Source organism: Amblyraja radiata, chromosome 1 (assembly GCF_010909765.2).
Source record: "Amblyraja radiata isolate CabotCenter1 chromosome 1, sAmbRad1.1.pri, whole genome shotgun sequence".
Lineage (NCBI taxonomy): Eukaryota > Metazoa > Chordata > Chondrichthyes > Rajiformes > Rajidae > Amblyraja > Amblyraja radiata.
The window spans coordinates 1472415-1490296 of NC_045956.1; the positions used below are offsets into that span (position 1 = coordinate 1472415).

Genomic DNA, 17882 nt, shown 5'->3' on the forward strand with positions numbered 1-17882 from the left:
AGTGGCAAATAAGATTTGTGGCACCCTGTACTTGGAGTATTGTGTTTTGTACTGGTCACTACACTATGAGAATGATGTGAGTCACCTAAATAGGGTTCAGAAAAGAATCGCAAGGATATTGCCTGGACTGGAAGGCTTAAGCTGTTCGGAGAGATTGGACAGGCTGTGGTCCCTGGAGCACCGGCGACTCAACACTGATGTCATGATAGAGATATATAAAATTCATGAGTGACATAGACAAGGCCTGTTTCTCACAGACGACGGGCCTGTAAAATGAGACAGCTTAGGTTTACGATGAGAGGGAGGATGTTTCAAGGAGATCTGAGGGGTAAATGTTTCACAGAGCAGTTGATATTTGGAATGAGATGGCAGAGATGCTAATGGAGGCAGGAACAGTACAACATTATAGAGGCATCAGCATGGGTACTTGCATGAGCAAGGCATAGAGGGACATAGAAACATAGAAACATAGAAAATAGATGCAGGAGTAGGCCATTCGGCCCTTCGAGCCTGCACCGCCATTCAATATGATCATGGCTGATCATCCAACTCAGTATCCTGTACCTGCCTTCTCTCCATACCCCCTGATCCCTTTAGCCACAAGGGCCACATCCCTCTTAAATATAGCCAATGAACTGGCCTCAACTACCTTCTGTGGCAGAGAGTTCCACAGATTCACCACTCTCTGTGAAAAATGTTTTTCTCATCTCGGTCCTAAAAGACTTCCCCCTTATCGTTAAACTGTGACCCCTTGTTCTGGACTTCCCCAACATCAGGAACAATCTTCCTGCATCTAGCCTGTCCAACCACTGAAGAATTTTGTAAGTTTCTATAAGAACCCCCCTCAATCCTCTAAATTCTAGCGAGTACAAGCCGAGTCTATCCAGTCTTTCTTCATATGAAAGTCCTGACATCCCAGGAATCAGTCTGGTGAACCTTCTCTGTACTCCCTCTATGGCAAGAATGTCTTTCCTCAGATTAGGAGACCAGAAGGAAGTAATGCCTATGTTGTTATGCATTGGTATAGATAGGCACTGTGGTCAGTATAGATATAGTTGGCCAAAGGGTGTGTTTCTATGCTGTACAACTCTATAATCAATTCTCAATAAACCAAGCAGTGGAAATTAATTACATTGCTCTGTCTGGCCTTAATAGGTTCTGCCTCATTCACATTATAGCTTGATTAACCAGAATCAAACTGTTTTGTGGAAGATAAATGGTTGACAAACTCAGTAATTTGAGGCTGTAACCAGCAGAGTTGAAAATTTGGAAATGGTGGATTTCATTTCCTTGGAAGGCTATAGTAAGGTGCCAAACAAGGTTATTCCAATATATCAGGAACAATCGGAAAAGAGATCACATTGAGGGAGCTGGTTGCACACAATGGGCACTACAAGAATCAGCACTTGTCCTTGGCTACTTACAGAATGATTGTGTGTGAGTCAAACAAGTGGAGAATAGCCATTGCTACAATTGATGCTGCTCGGTGAAAATATGCCACAAGGAAGAAGCAATGAGGGATGTAGACAAGATAAGGGCTTGTCAGCCAGGTGGAGTGCAGCACCGATGTACATAGGTTTCATTCGGCCCATCAAGTCTCCTCCACCATTCAATCATGGCTGATCTATACTTCCCTCAACCCCATTCTCCTACCTTCTCCCCACAGCCCCTGACACCTTTGCTAATCATCTCCACCTTAAAAATATCTATTGACTTGGCCTCCACAGCCTGTGACAATGAATTCCACCGATTCACCACTCTCTGACTAAAGAAATTCCTCCCCATCTCCTTTCTAAATATATGTTCTTTTATTCTGATCCTAGAGTCTCCCACTAGTGGAAACATCCTCGCTACATCCACTCTGTCCGGGCCCTTCACTATTCAGTATGTTTCAATGAGACCTCCCCTCATCCTTCTAAACTCCAGCGAGTACAGACCCAGGGCTCAAACCTCATTATATGTTAACCCACCCATTCCTGGGATCATTCTCGTGAACTTCCTCTGGATCCTCTCCTCTGATATGGGGCCCAAAACCATTCACTATGCTGTGTAAATTGGCCCATCTTCTGGCCACAAGCTGATGTCACGTTTGATGTCACGTGCTTGCTGAAAAAGTGGACGTGCAATAATCCTGTTACATGCATTTAACCCACATTGAACGACAGTTTAGCAGGAAACTACTACAATTGACAAGGAATAAAAAGACACAGGGTTACATAAGATGAATCATGCAGTGACATTTATCTTTATACTTTAATGTTTTTCTGCAAGCACCATGCAGCTAGCATATTAAGATTGCAAGCCAGTTTTTTCCTTTTAAAATCAAATCAAAAATCCTGTATTCCTTATTTGTCACCCTTCACTGAAAGTATTGGACCACACAGTGTGGTAATTTGATTTAAGAAACTATTAAATGTATATCTTTAGTATTTTTTGTGGAAGATCAATGTTTAGTAGAGTTTTTAGTATCCAGAGCCATCGTAAGGTTGCCAGTTTGCTCCAGGAATAGGATGAATTATGTGAAATGTTATTTAACATAGAGATAGGCAATGTAAATTTGACAAAGGAGCAGTCGAAGCTCAGTTCAAGGATGTAACCTTATTGCAATGCATGATGTAATGTAATTGATAAGTGTACATAGTTTAGCAGTATTAAAGCTTTGCATTTTAAATGACAGGACTGTGAAAGTGATACAATAACAGCAGTTTAAAAGGTTACTGCATGTTCTAGATAATTGTTTCTGCATTCCTCAGCAGCCTCGCTATGTGCCTTCCAATAGCAGATGGTGGAGACTCTTATAAAACAAGAAAAACAAGGAAAGCAGAAAGAATATTGTCAGAAATCCTAATCCAAACACAAGATATTCAAGTTGGTATTCAACACATTTATATAACTATTTAACATTATTATTGTGGCAATTGTCTTTATTTTATTGTATGTTCTTTATTTTTGTTTAGGATAAAGTGAACAAGAGAAACCCATCTTGTCAGGTAAGTGTCAACTAAACTATGCTGATGTTGACTTAATAGTACATCAGTGAGAAATATTGGGCCAGAATTTCCTATCAGCAATGAGGTGCTAAGACTAACAGAAAATTGACAGTAAAAGCCAAAATGTGCCATTTTGCTGAATCCCCTGAACCTCATTGGAGAGACGTTCCAATAGACAATAGGTGCAGGAGTAGGCCATTTGGCCCTTCGGCCCATTCAATGTTATCATGGCTGAGCCTTGAATGTGGAAATACTTTCAAAGGTGTACGTCAGAACACGTCTCATCCATGCAACAGCCAAACATAATTATTTGATAACCAGCTAAACCACAATACCCATCCAAGCTAGTTGTCAAACCTTATTTAAAAACTGTGAATGTTTGTGGATGCCCCTGATATTCAAAAATATTGAAATCAAACGATTGCATTCAGTTTTATTTGCATTCAAATTATTCTAATCCATAAACAAATAAATGACTGAAACATGCTATTAGTTCACTGGCATTTATGATATTTCTTACATTGTAGGTGAAAGGAACATTTTAAATATTCCCCCTCTTTGTCTATTTGTAATCTTTGATGTCTTTTTGCTGCCCCTGAAAACTAGGCTGAAATGTCAGTCACAAAGCCCTTTTTGGCCATAATAATATGGATTGTCTAATATTTGGTCTCCATCTCTCCCCAACCCAGTTTGTGGCAACCCCTAGTTGCTCAGAATGACTTGCTTTCTCTCCAGTTCAGTGGTTACTAAGCTGGCTGATGTAGCTAATGTAAAATCTACAAGTGAGCAGGAGATACTTGAAATGTATGTAGGCTGATGTGATACTTCCAGCACTTTGACCAAATGCTCCCAGCAAAGAACCTCTGGGCTCGCAGTGTTTTCAGCAATTTCAGTGTTTTCAGCAGTATCTTCATTTTGATCTTTCAAGGCCAGGATTTTCCATGAGTAGGTTAGAATGTTGCATTTTTTCCAAGATTACTTTGAGGTAATGCTTGCATTTGACCGCAACTCACTTGCTGTGAGGATGCTTGGAATTGAGTGACTATTTGCTCAGTGCCGCCTGTAGTAGCCATTTAGCTTAACTCAGTGTGTTATAAACTATAACCAGTTGCCATTAAATTTTATCCACCTGTAATTATGTGGGTGGGATTTTTACGTAGTTGGAGGCGTGTTTGAGGCTGGGGTTCCCGCACAGAAGCGCTAGTAGTTTTAGTGTGAGTTGGAGGAAGTATGGGGAAGGTACAAATTTTGACCATGCACAAGTTTGACTAGGAGTAAGATCAAAATGTACTTAAACAAGAAGAATTCTGGATGAATATCTCACTGTTTTTACTATGACAATAAAGGAACTATTAATTATGAGACTATTTTGAAGATTTATCTTTCGAAGGCATTGTAAATGTAAATGTAAATGGACACATTTATCTGTTTTGTAGTAAATGCCTACTATTTTCTGTGTGCTTAAGCAAAGCAAGAATTTCATTGTCCTATACAGGGACAAATGACAATAAACTCACTTGAACTTGAACTTGAAATGTCTCGTGGAGAGATCATGGATGAGTAACAAAACTATCCCCTTACCCCTGTCTTCAATCATAGTGGGTCGAGGAAAGATTCCTTGAACAATATAAAAATCTGCAATTACACCGACCTTTAAATGCACTTCTCACTCATTTTAATTCTCCAGGATAGGATATTACATTATGTATGGTGGTTAAAATATATTTAAGATTGATATACAAGATCATAACTATGGGACACACAGTAACTCAGCAGCTCAGGCAGCATCTCCGGAGAACATGGATATGTGATTTATCAGGGCAAGACACTTTTTCACACCTCCTTCAGATCTTCTCCAGAGATGCTGCCTGACCTGTTCAGTTACTCCAGCACTTTGTGTCCTTTTTTGCATTAACCAGCACCTGCAGTTCTTTCTACAGATCATAATTATGACTGATTTAACCTGTGTTAGTATAACTGCAGTTGCTGGAGTAGCTGATTTCACCTTTTTTTAAAAACTCTTTTTTTGTCAGTTCCCGTGTTTCATGAATTTATGAAATGTAAATTTACTGAGATGTCTGCACTGAATAGTAGTATATGTCTGGTATATTTTGTTATCTTCAGCTACCGATTGTACTCCTACTCATTTGCTACCCTATCGCACTACACCTCATTTGCATTCACTCTATCTCACTTGCCCATGAACTGTTCCAGTCTTCACTCTCAATTCTCCTTCCCCCCACAACATATGTTTCCATCAGTTGGTAAACAAAATTAATTTGAACAAGCTATAGAAATAGTTGTAGTACCTGATTCTTGAAAAATAAACTCCTGATAGAATTTTGCATACATGTTATGCCTCAAAGTGAAAATAAAGAGTTACTTCACAAATTGGATTTAGAAGAATGACATTTTATTTTAATTTAGAATTTGCAGCTAAGCATAAGTATTTGCCTTTTCCCAGTGCCGTTTAGACTAATTGGAACCTTGATACACTTTATCACAAATTTTATTGTCTCATAAAATAGTAAAACTGATTTTTTAGGTATCCGATGAACATGAGAACGTTTATATCAATGTATTAATTAGAAATGTGGACATAAGAATGTATAATGGAAGGTTGACAGGAATTATAACTAGGCACAGATATGGATCAACAAAGGATGAGTGGCAAACATAGTGAAAAGACAATGAGAGTTGAAGAAAACAAGGGAATTAAAGGTTCAAAGGTTCTTTGTAGTCACATACACCAATAGATGCAGTGAAATGTGTGTTGCCAACGCAGCACATAAAAAGGAAAACAACATCACAATAATAAAGACATTTAACATAAAAAACATCCCCCCATAATGGTTCCCACTGTGAGGGAAGGCACCAAGTCCAGTCCCCATCCCCTTGTCCACCCATAGTCGGGCCTATTGAGGCCTCCGCAGTCGCCGCTACGGAGGCCCGATATTCCAGGCCGTTCCCGCTGGATGATGGCGCTCCGGCGTCGGGAGAATCTTGTGAAGAGTCTTGTGGTAATGGGCCTATTTATATTCCAATGGAGAGATCATGATCTTCATGTATTTGTTGGCAGATCCTAGCCCAGAAAATGTATGTAAACAAATTAATCATTTATCACAAATGAATTTAATATTTTGCGAATGGATGCAGATTGGTTATAGCATGAAAGAGAGGGCTCTCAAAGATTCTACTACTGTTTCACTCTTGCTTGCACCCATTGCAAATGCCTGTGTTCTTAAAATAAATCCCTTTTTCATAATTATCTATAAAGATATTTTACCTGTAAAGATTGGTCTTGGTAACGGCAAGATCTCCAATGCTATGCATCCATGGTTATAAACGACTAATTTAATAATATTTTAAATCATAAGTGCGCAGGATTTAAATGTCCAACACACTACAAAGCCAACATTTTCTTCCTTTCTATCACTTTAGTCATAACCACAATCAAGTTGCAACCCCACTTATCCATAATTGACTCCAATTATTTCAACAGTAACCACCTTGTACAATGTTTGACATTCATTTGGCACTACCTCAATTTTGATTCTACCAAATTCTTATTGCCTGGAGATATGCATTAAATTGATTACTAGTTTAATACCTAACAGTACATTACCATGAAACGTCATATACTTGTACATAATTATTAGTATTCTCTTCAATTCACATGATTTACGAGTACTAACAAATTCACTTTCACATTAAACAATATTTTCCACTCTGTTTACAACCTGACGATGTCTCACATTCTCCATTCATTTAACAACTACCTAACGCTTTTAAAATCTAATGAATCTCATCCATGAGCCATTGATTCAAATATAAGAAAATGTTGAAATGGATTAGTTTGTTCCAAAAGATTGCTAATGTGAGAAATGTAAGAGTAGATAGACTTGTGTGTGTAGACGATAATGCCTTTTCCATCTCCTGTCCACTGCTCGAGTGAAGGCGGTGATACAGATTGCTATTGTGAGCTGTTTTGCGCCCCATATCTGAGGAAAGATGTGCTGGCGTGAGAATATCCCAGGAATGATTGGGTTAACATTTGATGATCGTTTGAAGGGACTGGTCCTGTACTCACTGGAGTTCAGAAGGATGATGGGGTAACTCATTAAAACTTACCAAATAGTGAAAGTCCTGGATAGAGTGAATTTGGAGAGGATGTTTTCCAAATGGGAGAGTCTAAGACTAGAGGCTATGGCCTCAGAATAAATGGATGTACCTTTAGAAAGGGGATGAGGAATTTCTTTAGTCAGAGAGTTGTGAATCTGTGGAATTCATTGCTGCTGACGGCTGTAAAGGCCATCAATTAATATTTTTAAGGCGGAGATTAACAGATTCTTGATAAATAACGGTGCAGGGGTTATGGAGAGTTAGCAGGAGAATGCTGTTGAGAAGCAAAGAAAGATCAGCCATGATTGAATGGTAGTGTAGACTTGATGGGCTGAATGACCTAATTCTGCTCCTTGAACTTATGAACCTCTGCAAAACTATTTACTGTCACCACATTAAATAAAATTATGATTTCCAAAAATAGAATATACTATTTATTGAATATTGTTATGTTGGTAGAATTATATGTAAACCATTAAAATTGCACATGAAATTAAAGGGGTTGGTGTACAACCAGGACATTTTAAATGAAAAATCCTGACATGCATTGTCATTGAAGTTCTTTCTTTTCACTTAGGAAATGTTGTTATACACTCCTGAAGATGTAACAGTAAGTATTAATCACCATAACACCCTCTTTGTACTATTAAAATAAGCTAATGTTCATACCGTTGGGTAGCTTGCAAACCAATGGTATGAATGCTGAATTCTCCGATTTTAGGTTTCTCATCATGCTATTTAATGTGCATGGACTCGTCAGGGAACGGATGACTGGACATATGGAAATCAGGCTTGACAAATGATCTGAAACATTTTTAAAGCATTTTTCAAAGTTGTTCCAGAACATAGCTAGATATAACAGAACAGCACAGGAGTAGGTCCTTTGCCCCACAATGTTTGTGCCGAACATGATATCAAATTCTGCTGCTCCATTCTGTCTGCACATAATCCATATTCTTCCATTCCCAGTATATTGTGATGTTTATTTAAAAGCCTCTTAAACTCCACGCTTGTATCAGCTTCCACCACTACCCTTTGCAGTGTGTAAAAATAAAATGTTCCCCATAATTCTCCTTTCAACTTTCCTCTTAAACTTTAATGCCATGATTCTGACTGTCTATCTATATATTTATCCATATTATATCTCATAATTTTATCATAATAATAATATTATAATAATAATAATAATAATAATAATAATATCTTTTATTGTCATTGCACAGAGGTACAATGAGATTTGGAATGCAACTTCCATCCGATGTAATAACTTAATTAACTAAAAATGTAGACACCCAGAGAAACAAGATTAAAAAAAACCCAGTTAAAGCAGTCTAACGTGCAAATGTGTCTGTGCCGGGTCGATGTGCGACGTGACCATCCGAGGGAGACAGTTCATGGGGGGGGGGCACTCAGCAGGGCCGGTTCAGAGCCACTATAGCTCTGGGAATGAAGCTGTTCCTGAGTCTGGAGGTGCGGGCGTAGAAGGCCTTGTAACGTCTGCCGGAAGGTAGAAGTTCGAACAGTCCATTACAAGGGTGTGAGGAATCTTTATGGATGCTGATGGCCTTCCTGAGGCACTGTGTATTGTAGATGCCCTCCAAGGCTGGTAGCGGTGTCCCAATTATATTCTGCGCTCAGTGGACGACACGCTGAAGAGCTCTCCTCTCCGCCTCCGTACAGTTGAGATACCACACAGAGATGCCATACGTTAGGATGCTCTCTGTGGTGCAGCGGTAGAAGGTTGCCAGCAGCTGTTGAGGTAGACCAGTCTTTTTCAATGTTCTCAGGAAGAACAGTGAAGATATAAAGTTCTATCATGTTTCCCCTTGGCCTACAATGCTCCAGAGAAAGCAATCCAAATTGGTCCAACCTCTCTTTATAACTAATATCCTCTAATCCAGGTAGCATTCTGGTAAACCTCTTCTGCACCTTCTCCATAACTTCCACATCCTCACATTCCATACACCTTCTTTACTTGTGTTGCTACTTTTAGGGAGATATGGACTTGGATCTCAAGATCCCTCTATATCAATGCTGTAAAAGATCCTGCCACTAACTAGATACTTACATTTGACCTATCAAAGTGCAACAACTCACATTTACATAGAACAGTACAGTATAGCACAGGAACAGGCCCATCGGCCCACAATGTCCGTGCTGAACATGATGTTTTGTTAACCTTATCTCCCCTGCCTGGACATGATAGCTCTCCATTTGCTGCATATCCACGTACATATCTGAAAGTCCCTTAAATAACAGTATCATATCTGTACAGCTTAAAATCCGTCTACCACATCTATGCGTATATCTGTAACCAATCTATATCCTCCTACCAGACTGCAATAAATAATAAACAGTTTTACGGTATGTATTAATGACTTGATACAGTGTATAATCCATTAGTTTAATTATGGGTAGAGTTTGCATGTATATTTGATGAAATGAAAATACTATAGCAAGTGTAGGTAGAGTGATAAGGTATAGGTTACAGGAGAAAATAGGCATTTGTGACTAATGCAGAAATCATCTTACAGACAGTTCTCAGGAACACAAACTTAATGTAATCTAGGGACTGCCTGCACCAACCCTTTTAATATAATGCGTCGACATTTAAAACAAATAGCTGCTTCTTGGGTGGAAATTGTCTGGAACAAATATCCTGTTTGTGTGAAATGTGGTGGCCTGAACTTTGTGGCACCCTTGTGGTTAATGAGAGAAAGGTGACCATGAAGTCAAAATATTTAACGTTCATAATTATCTTGTGACATGCCCTTTTGATTTTTAAACGGCACATAGATTATCAAAGGTAGAATAATGTTCCAAGCATCTCTAATAGGGTAAATCTAAAGCTCATTCAGCATTAAAGGGCAGCTTGTTCTACATCAAACCTGATTTCATATCACCAGTCACGGTAATACCACATTTAATTTGTCAACATAATTTTGCATCATCTGATGATTATTTTTCATTGTGTGAAACATTTTTTAAATTGTTTTTGCTGCATAATGCTGTGAAAATTGTTTCTTCTTTATTAGGTTAGTTTGTGTTTCCACTTCAAGCACCAGAATAGCCGTTTATTTTTGCATGAAAAATATGTGTGTGTTCCATATTGATTTGGTCCCAATGTAATGGCCTGACATGATATATAGAAACATAGAAAATAGGTGCAGGAGGAGGCCATTCGGCCCTTCGAGCCAACACCACCATTCATTGTGATCATGGCTGATCGTCCCCTATCAATAACCCGTGCCTGCCTTCTCCCCATATCCCTTGACTCCACTAGCCCCTATCTAACTCTCTCTTAAATCCATCCAGTGATTTGGCCTCCACTGCCCTCTGTGGTGAATGCCAAGTGAATGATTTCAACTCCTATACATTTAGTGATGTTTCCCAAGCTTTTCTTTGTACCGGTATATTTCCAAACTACAAGAATTCTAATTTGGCTGGATCTGAATTCATTTGGCATCAACTTATTTAGATATTCTTGAATTTAAATATCCACCTACTTCAGATTAATTTTATTCAGCATTGAAGTCAAGTTATATAAAAGTAGCCGTGGTATTATTTAATAAGAATATACTTTATACCTCTTCTCAAAGCCTTGGCTTGGATGATAGATCAACAGCACCACAGTAATCCTAAGTAGGTAGAATTGGCTGCCTAAATACTATTGTAGATTTCCTGACTCCACTGACTTGTGCTTAATTTAATATTGAGGTAGTCACCAATATACTACAGCAGGAAGAGGTTGGACAGACTGAGACTTTATTCCTTGGAGTGTAGGAGACTGAGGGGTACTCGAGGTATCTAAATCTAAATGTTATTAGTTATTTAAGTTATGACATCGGATGGAAGCTGCATACCAAATCTCGTTGCACATATGTGCAATGACAATAAAATATATTATTATTATTATTATTATTATAGAGTATAAAATCATGAGGGGCAAAGAGAGCGTAAACACGCATACATTTTATCCCAGGTTTAGGGAATCAAGAACTAGAGGGCAAAGCTTTAAGATGAGAGGGGAAAGATTTAATAGGAAATTGAGGGGCAATGTTTTTACACAGAGTGTTGGGTATATGGTATGAGCTGCTGGATGAACTGGCTAAGACAACTATAATAACAACATTTAAATGTCTGTGGACAGATACATGGATAGGGATGGTTTGGAAGGATATGGGTCAAACGCAGGTAAATGGGCTGGCTTCTTGGTCGGCATGGACAGTTTGGGCTAAAGTGACTGTTTGCACGGAACAGCACAATACAGGAATGGACTCTTTGGTTCACAATGTTTGTGCCAAACATGATGCCATGTTAAACTGGTCTCATCTTCTTGTACATGACCCATATCCCTCTATCCCTTGCTCTTTCATGTGCCTATCTAAAAGCCCCTTAAACACCAATATTGTATTTGCCTCCACCACCACCCCCAGCAATGCGTTCCAGATACCCACTATGTAAAACAAAAACCTGCCCCTCACATCTCCATTAGACTTTCCCCCTCTCACCTTATAGCTATGCCCTTTAATGCTGGATATTTCCATCCTGGGGGAAATGTTTTCACTGTCCACACTGTATCTCTTTATATACTCCTATCAAATCTCCCTTCAACCTCTGATGTTCCTGATGTTCCAGAGAAAACGATCCAAATTTATCCAACCTACAAACCTACTGACTCCCATAGCTATCTAGACTATACTTCCCACCCTGCTTCCTGTAAAGAAAACTTCATCATGCACCCAGGATGAAGTTTTCCATACTAGATGATCGGAGATATCCTCATTCTTTGGGAAACGGGGGTTCCACTCTTCCATTATAGATCAGGCTCTCACTAGGATCTCCTTGACATCCCGCAGCTCCGCTCTTGCTCCCCCTCCCTCCTTTCGCAACAGAGTCCCCCCTGTCCTCGCCTTCCACCCCATCAGCCATCACATACAACAGATAATCCTCCAACATTTTCGCCACCTCCAACGGGATCCCACTACTAGCCACATCTTCCCATCTCCACCCCTTTCTGCTTTATGCAGAGACCGTTCCCTCCGCAACTCCCTGGTCAACTCGTCCCTTCCCACCCAAACCACCCCCTCCCCAGGTACTTTCCCCTGCAACCGCTTGAGATGCAACACCTGTCCCTTTACCTCCCCCCTTGACTCCATCCAAGGACCCCGACAGTCTTTCCAGGTGAGGCAGAGATTCACTTGCACCTCCTCCAAACTCATCTACTGTATCCGCTGTTCCAGGTGTAAACTGTACATCGGCGAGACTAAACACAGGCTCGGCAATCGTTTCGCTGAACATCTCCGCCTTAACCTACCTGATCTCCCGGTTGCTCAGCACTTTAACCCCCTCCCTCCCATTCCCAATCTGATCTTTTTGTCCTGGGCCTGCTACATTGTCAGAGTGAGGCCCAGTGCAAATTGGAGGAACAGCACCTCATATTTCCCTTGGGTAGCTTACACCCCAGCAGTATGAACATTTACTTCTCTAACTTCAAATAGCCCTTGCTTTTCCTCTCTCTCCATCCCCTCCCCCTTCCCAGTTCTCCCACCAATCGTACTGTCCCCGACTACATTCTATCTCTGTCCCACCCACTCCCCGACATCAGTCAGAAAAGGGTCTCAACCCGAAACGTCGCCTATTCCTTCTCTTCAGAGATGCTGCCTGTCCCGCTGAGTTACTCCAGCATTTTGTGTTTACCAAGTTTATCTAATCCTTGTAGCTGAAAAACTCTAATCCACGCAGTGTTCTCAACAGCAATGACGCATGACTCTATGAGCACACTGAACAGTTTGTCAGCTAGATTGTTAGTAACTAGAATGTTATATTAATAATTGAAATTCAGGATTTTCATTGCAGCTGTTTCAGAACTAAAGTAATGAAATAGAACAAATGAGTTTGGAGCCAATCTCCCATTATTAAATATCAATCTTTTTCAAACACAAGGATGTTTTCCAAATGTATTAGTTGGTCAATGCAGTTCTTTTTAGGACATGCAAGTAATGAAAACTTCCCCAAAAAAATCAGTATTACTGGAATATAGTGGTGGAGCTGCTGCCTCACAGCTCAGAGACTTGGTTTTGATCCTGATTATGGGTGCTGTCAGTGTGGGGTTTGCACGTTCTCCCTCTGACCACGTGGGGTTTCTCCTGATGCTCTGGTTTCCTCCCACATTCCAAAGATGCACAGGTTTGTAGGTTAATTGGCTTCTGTAAATTGTCCTTGGTATGTAGGATAGAACTAGTGTACGGGTGATTGATAGTTGGCATGGACTTGATGAACCAAAGGTCATGTTTCCAAGGCCAATCTCTAAACCCAACTAAATATGTTAAATGGTTTTTTTTTTTCCCCCCTCTAGGAAGATTGTTTTAACACATCGTTGAATTGCTTCGTCTCAGAGATGAAAGTTGTAGACTATGAATTCAAACTCATCTGTAAAATAATTGTTGAATTTAGTCCGTTCTTAGCCAATGCTGAACGTTTTGAAAATTATAAAAGCAAGGTAAGTTGTTAAGTTTTGAAACACAGAACATCATAGGATTAGCCCTTTTGCCCACATTTGGCCGTTGGCATGAATAACTCAGGTACATTTGTAAAAGAGGGCTTTGTCTCTGAAATAATATACCAGTGGAATTATATTCTTTGAAGATAGACACAAAATGCTGGAGTAACATAGCGGGACAGGCAGCATCCCTGGAGAGAAAGAATGGGTGATGTTTTGGGTCGAGGCCCGAGCTCAGACTGGGTCAGTGGAGATGGATACTAGAGGTATGGAAGGATAAGGTGTGAAAACAACACAGCAAAGCAGACAAGAAAATGTAAAATGGTTCATTGTTGGTTGAGGGGAAGGTGACAACAAGGTATACAAACAGTGAAATTAATCAGGACAGTGAAACTAGTTAGAGGACTAAGGTGGTGGAGCGATGGAGAAAGAGCAAAAGCAAGGGTTACTTGAAGTTAGAAAAATGGCTTGGAAGCTGTCCAAGTGAAATATGAGATGCTGTTCCTCCAATTTGCATTTGGCCTCACTCTGACAGTGGAGGAGGCCCAGGACAGAAAAGTCAGTGTGGGAATGGGAGGGGGAGTTAAAATGTTTATCAACTGGAGGATCGGGTAGGCCTAGGCAGACTGAGCGAAAGTGTTCAGCTAAACGATTGCTGAGTCTACACTTGGTCTCACCAACATACAGGTGTCCACAACTGGAACAGCGGATACAGTAGATGAGGTTGTAGGAGGTGCAAGTGAGCCTCTGTCTCACTTGAGAGGTCTGTCTGTCGGGGGTTCTTGAACGGAGTCGAGGGAGAAGGTATAGGGACAGGATCTTGAAATTCTGCAAATTCTTGAATGACTTCCTAAATACACTTATACCAATCTTGAGAAACTCAGCGGGTGAGGCAGAATCTATGGAGCGAAGGTGACATTTCGGGTCGAGGCCCTTCTTCTGAAGAATGGTCTTGACCTGAAATGTCACCTATTTCCTTCGCTCCATAGATGCTGCCTCACCCGCGGTGTTTCTCCAGCATTTCTGTCTACCTTCGATTTTCCAGCATCTGCAGTTCCTTCTTAAACTTATACCAATCATTCTCATTTATGATGTCTGCAAGTAAATCTTTCCACAAAGCCACTTTTTTAACATTATTATATCAACTGTATAAATCAGCGATTATTGTGACTAAAGTTATCACCATCAATTTTCTTTCAGTTTGGAAATGTTTCCTTTAAGGTTTTGTTAGTTTTGTTTTAATTATTATATTACACCTAATGTAGAATCTTTCTTCAATCCTGATGCTTTTGTTTGTATATTGCATCTATTTTTAGTGTTAGTCACCCATTCCCTGCTTGATATTCATTCATTTTTTTCAATGGTTTGAAGTGTACTTTATCCAGCCCCATATTAATTACACTGGAGACTACAAACATTGGAAGCTGTTGCAAAAAAGTAATTGCAGGAAAAACTCATTGAGTCAGGCAGCACTTTCCGTTGCAACCGCAAGAAATGCAACACCTGTCCCTTCACCTCCCCCCTCGACTCCATTCAAGGACCCAAGCAGTCGTTCCAGGTGCGACAAAGGTTCACCTGTATCTCCTCCAACCTCATCTACTGCATCCGCTGCTCTAGATGTCAGCTGATTTACATCGGTGAGACTAAGCGGAGGTTGGGCGATCGTTTCGCCGAACACCTCCGCTCAATCCGCAATAACCTACCTGAACTCCCGGTGGATCAGCACTTCAACTCCCCCTCCCATTCCCAATCCGACCTCTCTGTCCTCGGTCTCCTCCATTGCCAGAGTGAGCAACACCGGAAATTGGAGGAACAGCACCTCATATTCCGCCTGGGTTGCTTGCGTCCGGTGGCATGAACATTGAATTTTCCCAGTTTTGCTAGCCCTTGCTGTCTCCTCCCCTTCCTTAACACTCGAGCTGTCTCCTCCCATCCCCCCGCCCTCGGGCTCCTCCTCCTCCCTTTTTCCTTCCTTCTCCCCCCCACCCCCCATCAGTCTGAAGAAGGGTTTTGGCCCAAAACGTCGCCTATTTCCTTCGCTCCATAGATGCTGCTGCACCCGCTGAGTTTCTCCAGCATTTTTGTGTACCTTGAGTCAGACAGTATCTGTTGAGGAAATGGAACAGTTGCCCAGAAACATTTACAGTCCATTTCCCTCCACAAATGGCACTTGACTGCTTGAGTTCCTCTTTTGTCTTTTAATTCAATAATTATATTGCTTGAGTTAAAATTAAGCTTGCATTTTTTGACATTCTTCCTTCATCAGGTGCCTTCAATGCTTTTCCTGTTTCTAGAAAACAAATGATTTTCATCCACTGTTCAAGGTTTAACATCAAAGCTCCCCAAAGCAATTTAGTCTTGCAGAAATTAAAGCTGACATTACTGTATTCCATTGAACATATTCTGTACATATTGCCCTCTTCATATGACTCACATGGTAAAAGTAAATGAAAGAATTGTGTCCCAATTGATGCAACATTAAAAACCTACAATGTCAAAATATGCATGTTGATCCACAAGGGAGGAACAAAAGTTATTTATCACCAACATAAGATTAACATGTTGAGATCGAGCTAATTGTTTGTGCAGGCTAATAAGAAAAAAATGGAAGGTACAGAAAAATGCTGGAGAAACTCAGCGGGTGCAGCAGCATCTATGGAGCGAAGGAAATGGGTTACGTTTCGGGCCGAAACCCTTCCTCAGATTGATAGGGGGCGGTGGGGAGAAGGAAGGAAAAAGGGAGGAGGAGGAGCCCGAGGGCTAGGGGATGGGAGGAGACAGCTCGAGGGCTAAGGAAGGAGAGGAGACAACAAGGGCTAACAAAATTGGGAGAATTCAATGTTCATGCCCGCTGGATGCAGGCTCCCCAAGCGGAATATGAGGTGCTGTTCCTCCAATTTCCGGTGTTGCTCACTCTGGCAATGGAGGAGACCCAGGACAGAGAGGTCGGATTGGGAATGGGAGGGGGAGTTGAAGTGCTGAGCCACCGGGAGGTCAGGTAGGTTCTTGCGGACCGAGCGGAGGTGTTCGGCGAAACGGTCGCCCAACCTCCGCTTAGTCTCCCCGATGTAAATCAGCTGACATCTAGAGCAGCGGATGCAGTAGATGAGGTTGGAGGAGATACAGGTGAACCTCTGTCGCACCTGGAATGACTGCTTGGGTCCTTGAATGGAGTCGAGGGGGGAGGTAAAGGGACAGGTGTTGCATTTCTTGTGGTTGCAACGGAAAGTGCCCGGGGAGGGGGTGGACACTAAACTACACTTCTACAAGAAAAAAATGGAGTTTGTTGTGTGGTTGCCAATGATGCAATGACAATTTATGTCAGACCAAAATAAATATGTGGCATTGTGATTCGATCTGCCTGATGATTTTTGATCAGAGCCGCTTACTGATGTTTTTTCCTCCTTGTGTTGTGGTGCTTTGCTGGTCTGTATGCCTGAGTGCCTCTCTTTAGCATTTAACATTTGTATTGGTTGTAATGTAATGTGAATTTTCACCATTTAGTTTCCATGCTTTTCTTTAAAAATGTGATTTGCTTTCCGATAATCAACTGTTCTAATCCAACAGAACAGCTGCACAACATGCGAAGAATTTCAAGAACAAAACATAACAGTATTTTTAAATGCCTTTGTAACTCTTCTACAAAATTATTTGAAGACATCAACACAAACATATAGTTAATTGTAAATTTTACCTGTAAATAAATGTAAATATGTATAAACATTGAATTTTATATTTAACTTAATGCCAACCCTCTCACTAAATACGCTACAGAATTTAATGTGACAATACATATTTTTATAAGAATTGCTTAATCAATTTTGTTTTCATTTATATAATTCTCAGTTTCATAAACAATGAAGTATAATTTGTTCAATACAAAGAAACTTTGTGTTAGCTCCTGCGTACAGAGCAATAAACATTTTACTGAGCATGCCAAGCTATATTGGTTTCCGAATGAAGATTGATGTGAAATGAATTGTATACAAAAACAGGGATCTAATGCTGAGTACATGGTGATGAGAAGGCTGCATTTGGAATATTGTGAGCAATTCTGGGCACCACATCTGAGGAAGGATGTGTTGGCTCTGGAAAGGGTCCAGAGGAGGTTTACAAGAAGGTTAACCTATGATGAGCATTTGTCAGCACTGGGCCTGTACTTGCTGGAGTTTAGAATAAGGAGGGGGAATCTCATTGGAACATACACAATAGTGAACGGCTTGGGGATAAAGTGGATGTGGAGAGGATGTTTCCACTAGTGGGAGAGT

At 40.6% G+C, this 17882-nt stretch overlaps 1 protein-coding gene across 1 annotated transcript; it reads left to right on the forward strand.

The window, feature by feature from the left end:
- The first annotated feature begins 2968 nt into the window (after positions 1–2968).
- On the forward strand, positions 2969–17678 carry il15 (interleukin 15). The gene is made up of 4 exons (XM_033050797.1): positions 2969–2990; positions 7690–7722; positions 13471–13614; positions 17182–17678. Exons 2-4 carry the CDS (start codon positions 7693–7695, stop codon positions 17293–17295), a joined length of 288 nt encoding a protein of 95 aa, XP_032906688.1. The 5' UTR covers positions 2969–2990; positions 7690–7692; the 3' UTR covers positions 17296–17678.
- The last annotated feature ends 204 nt before the right edge of the window (positions 17679–17882 follow it).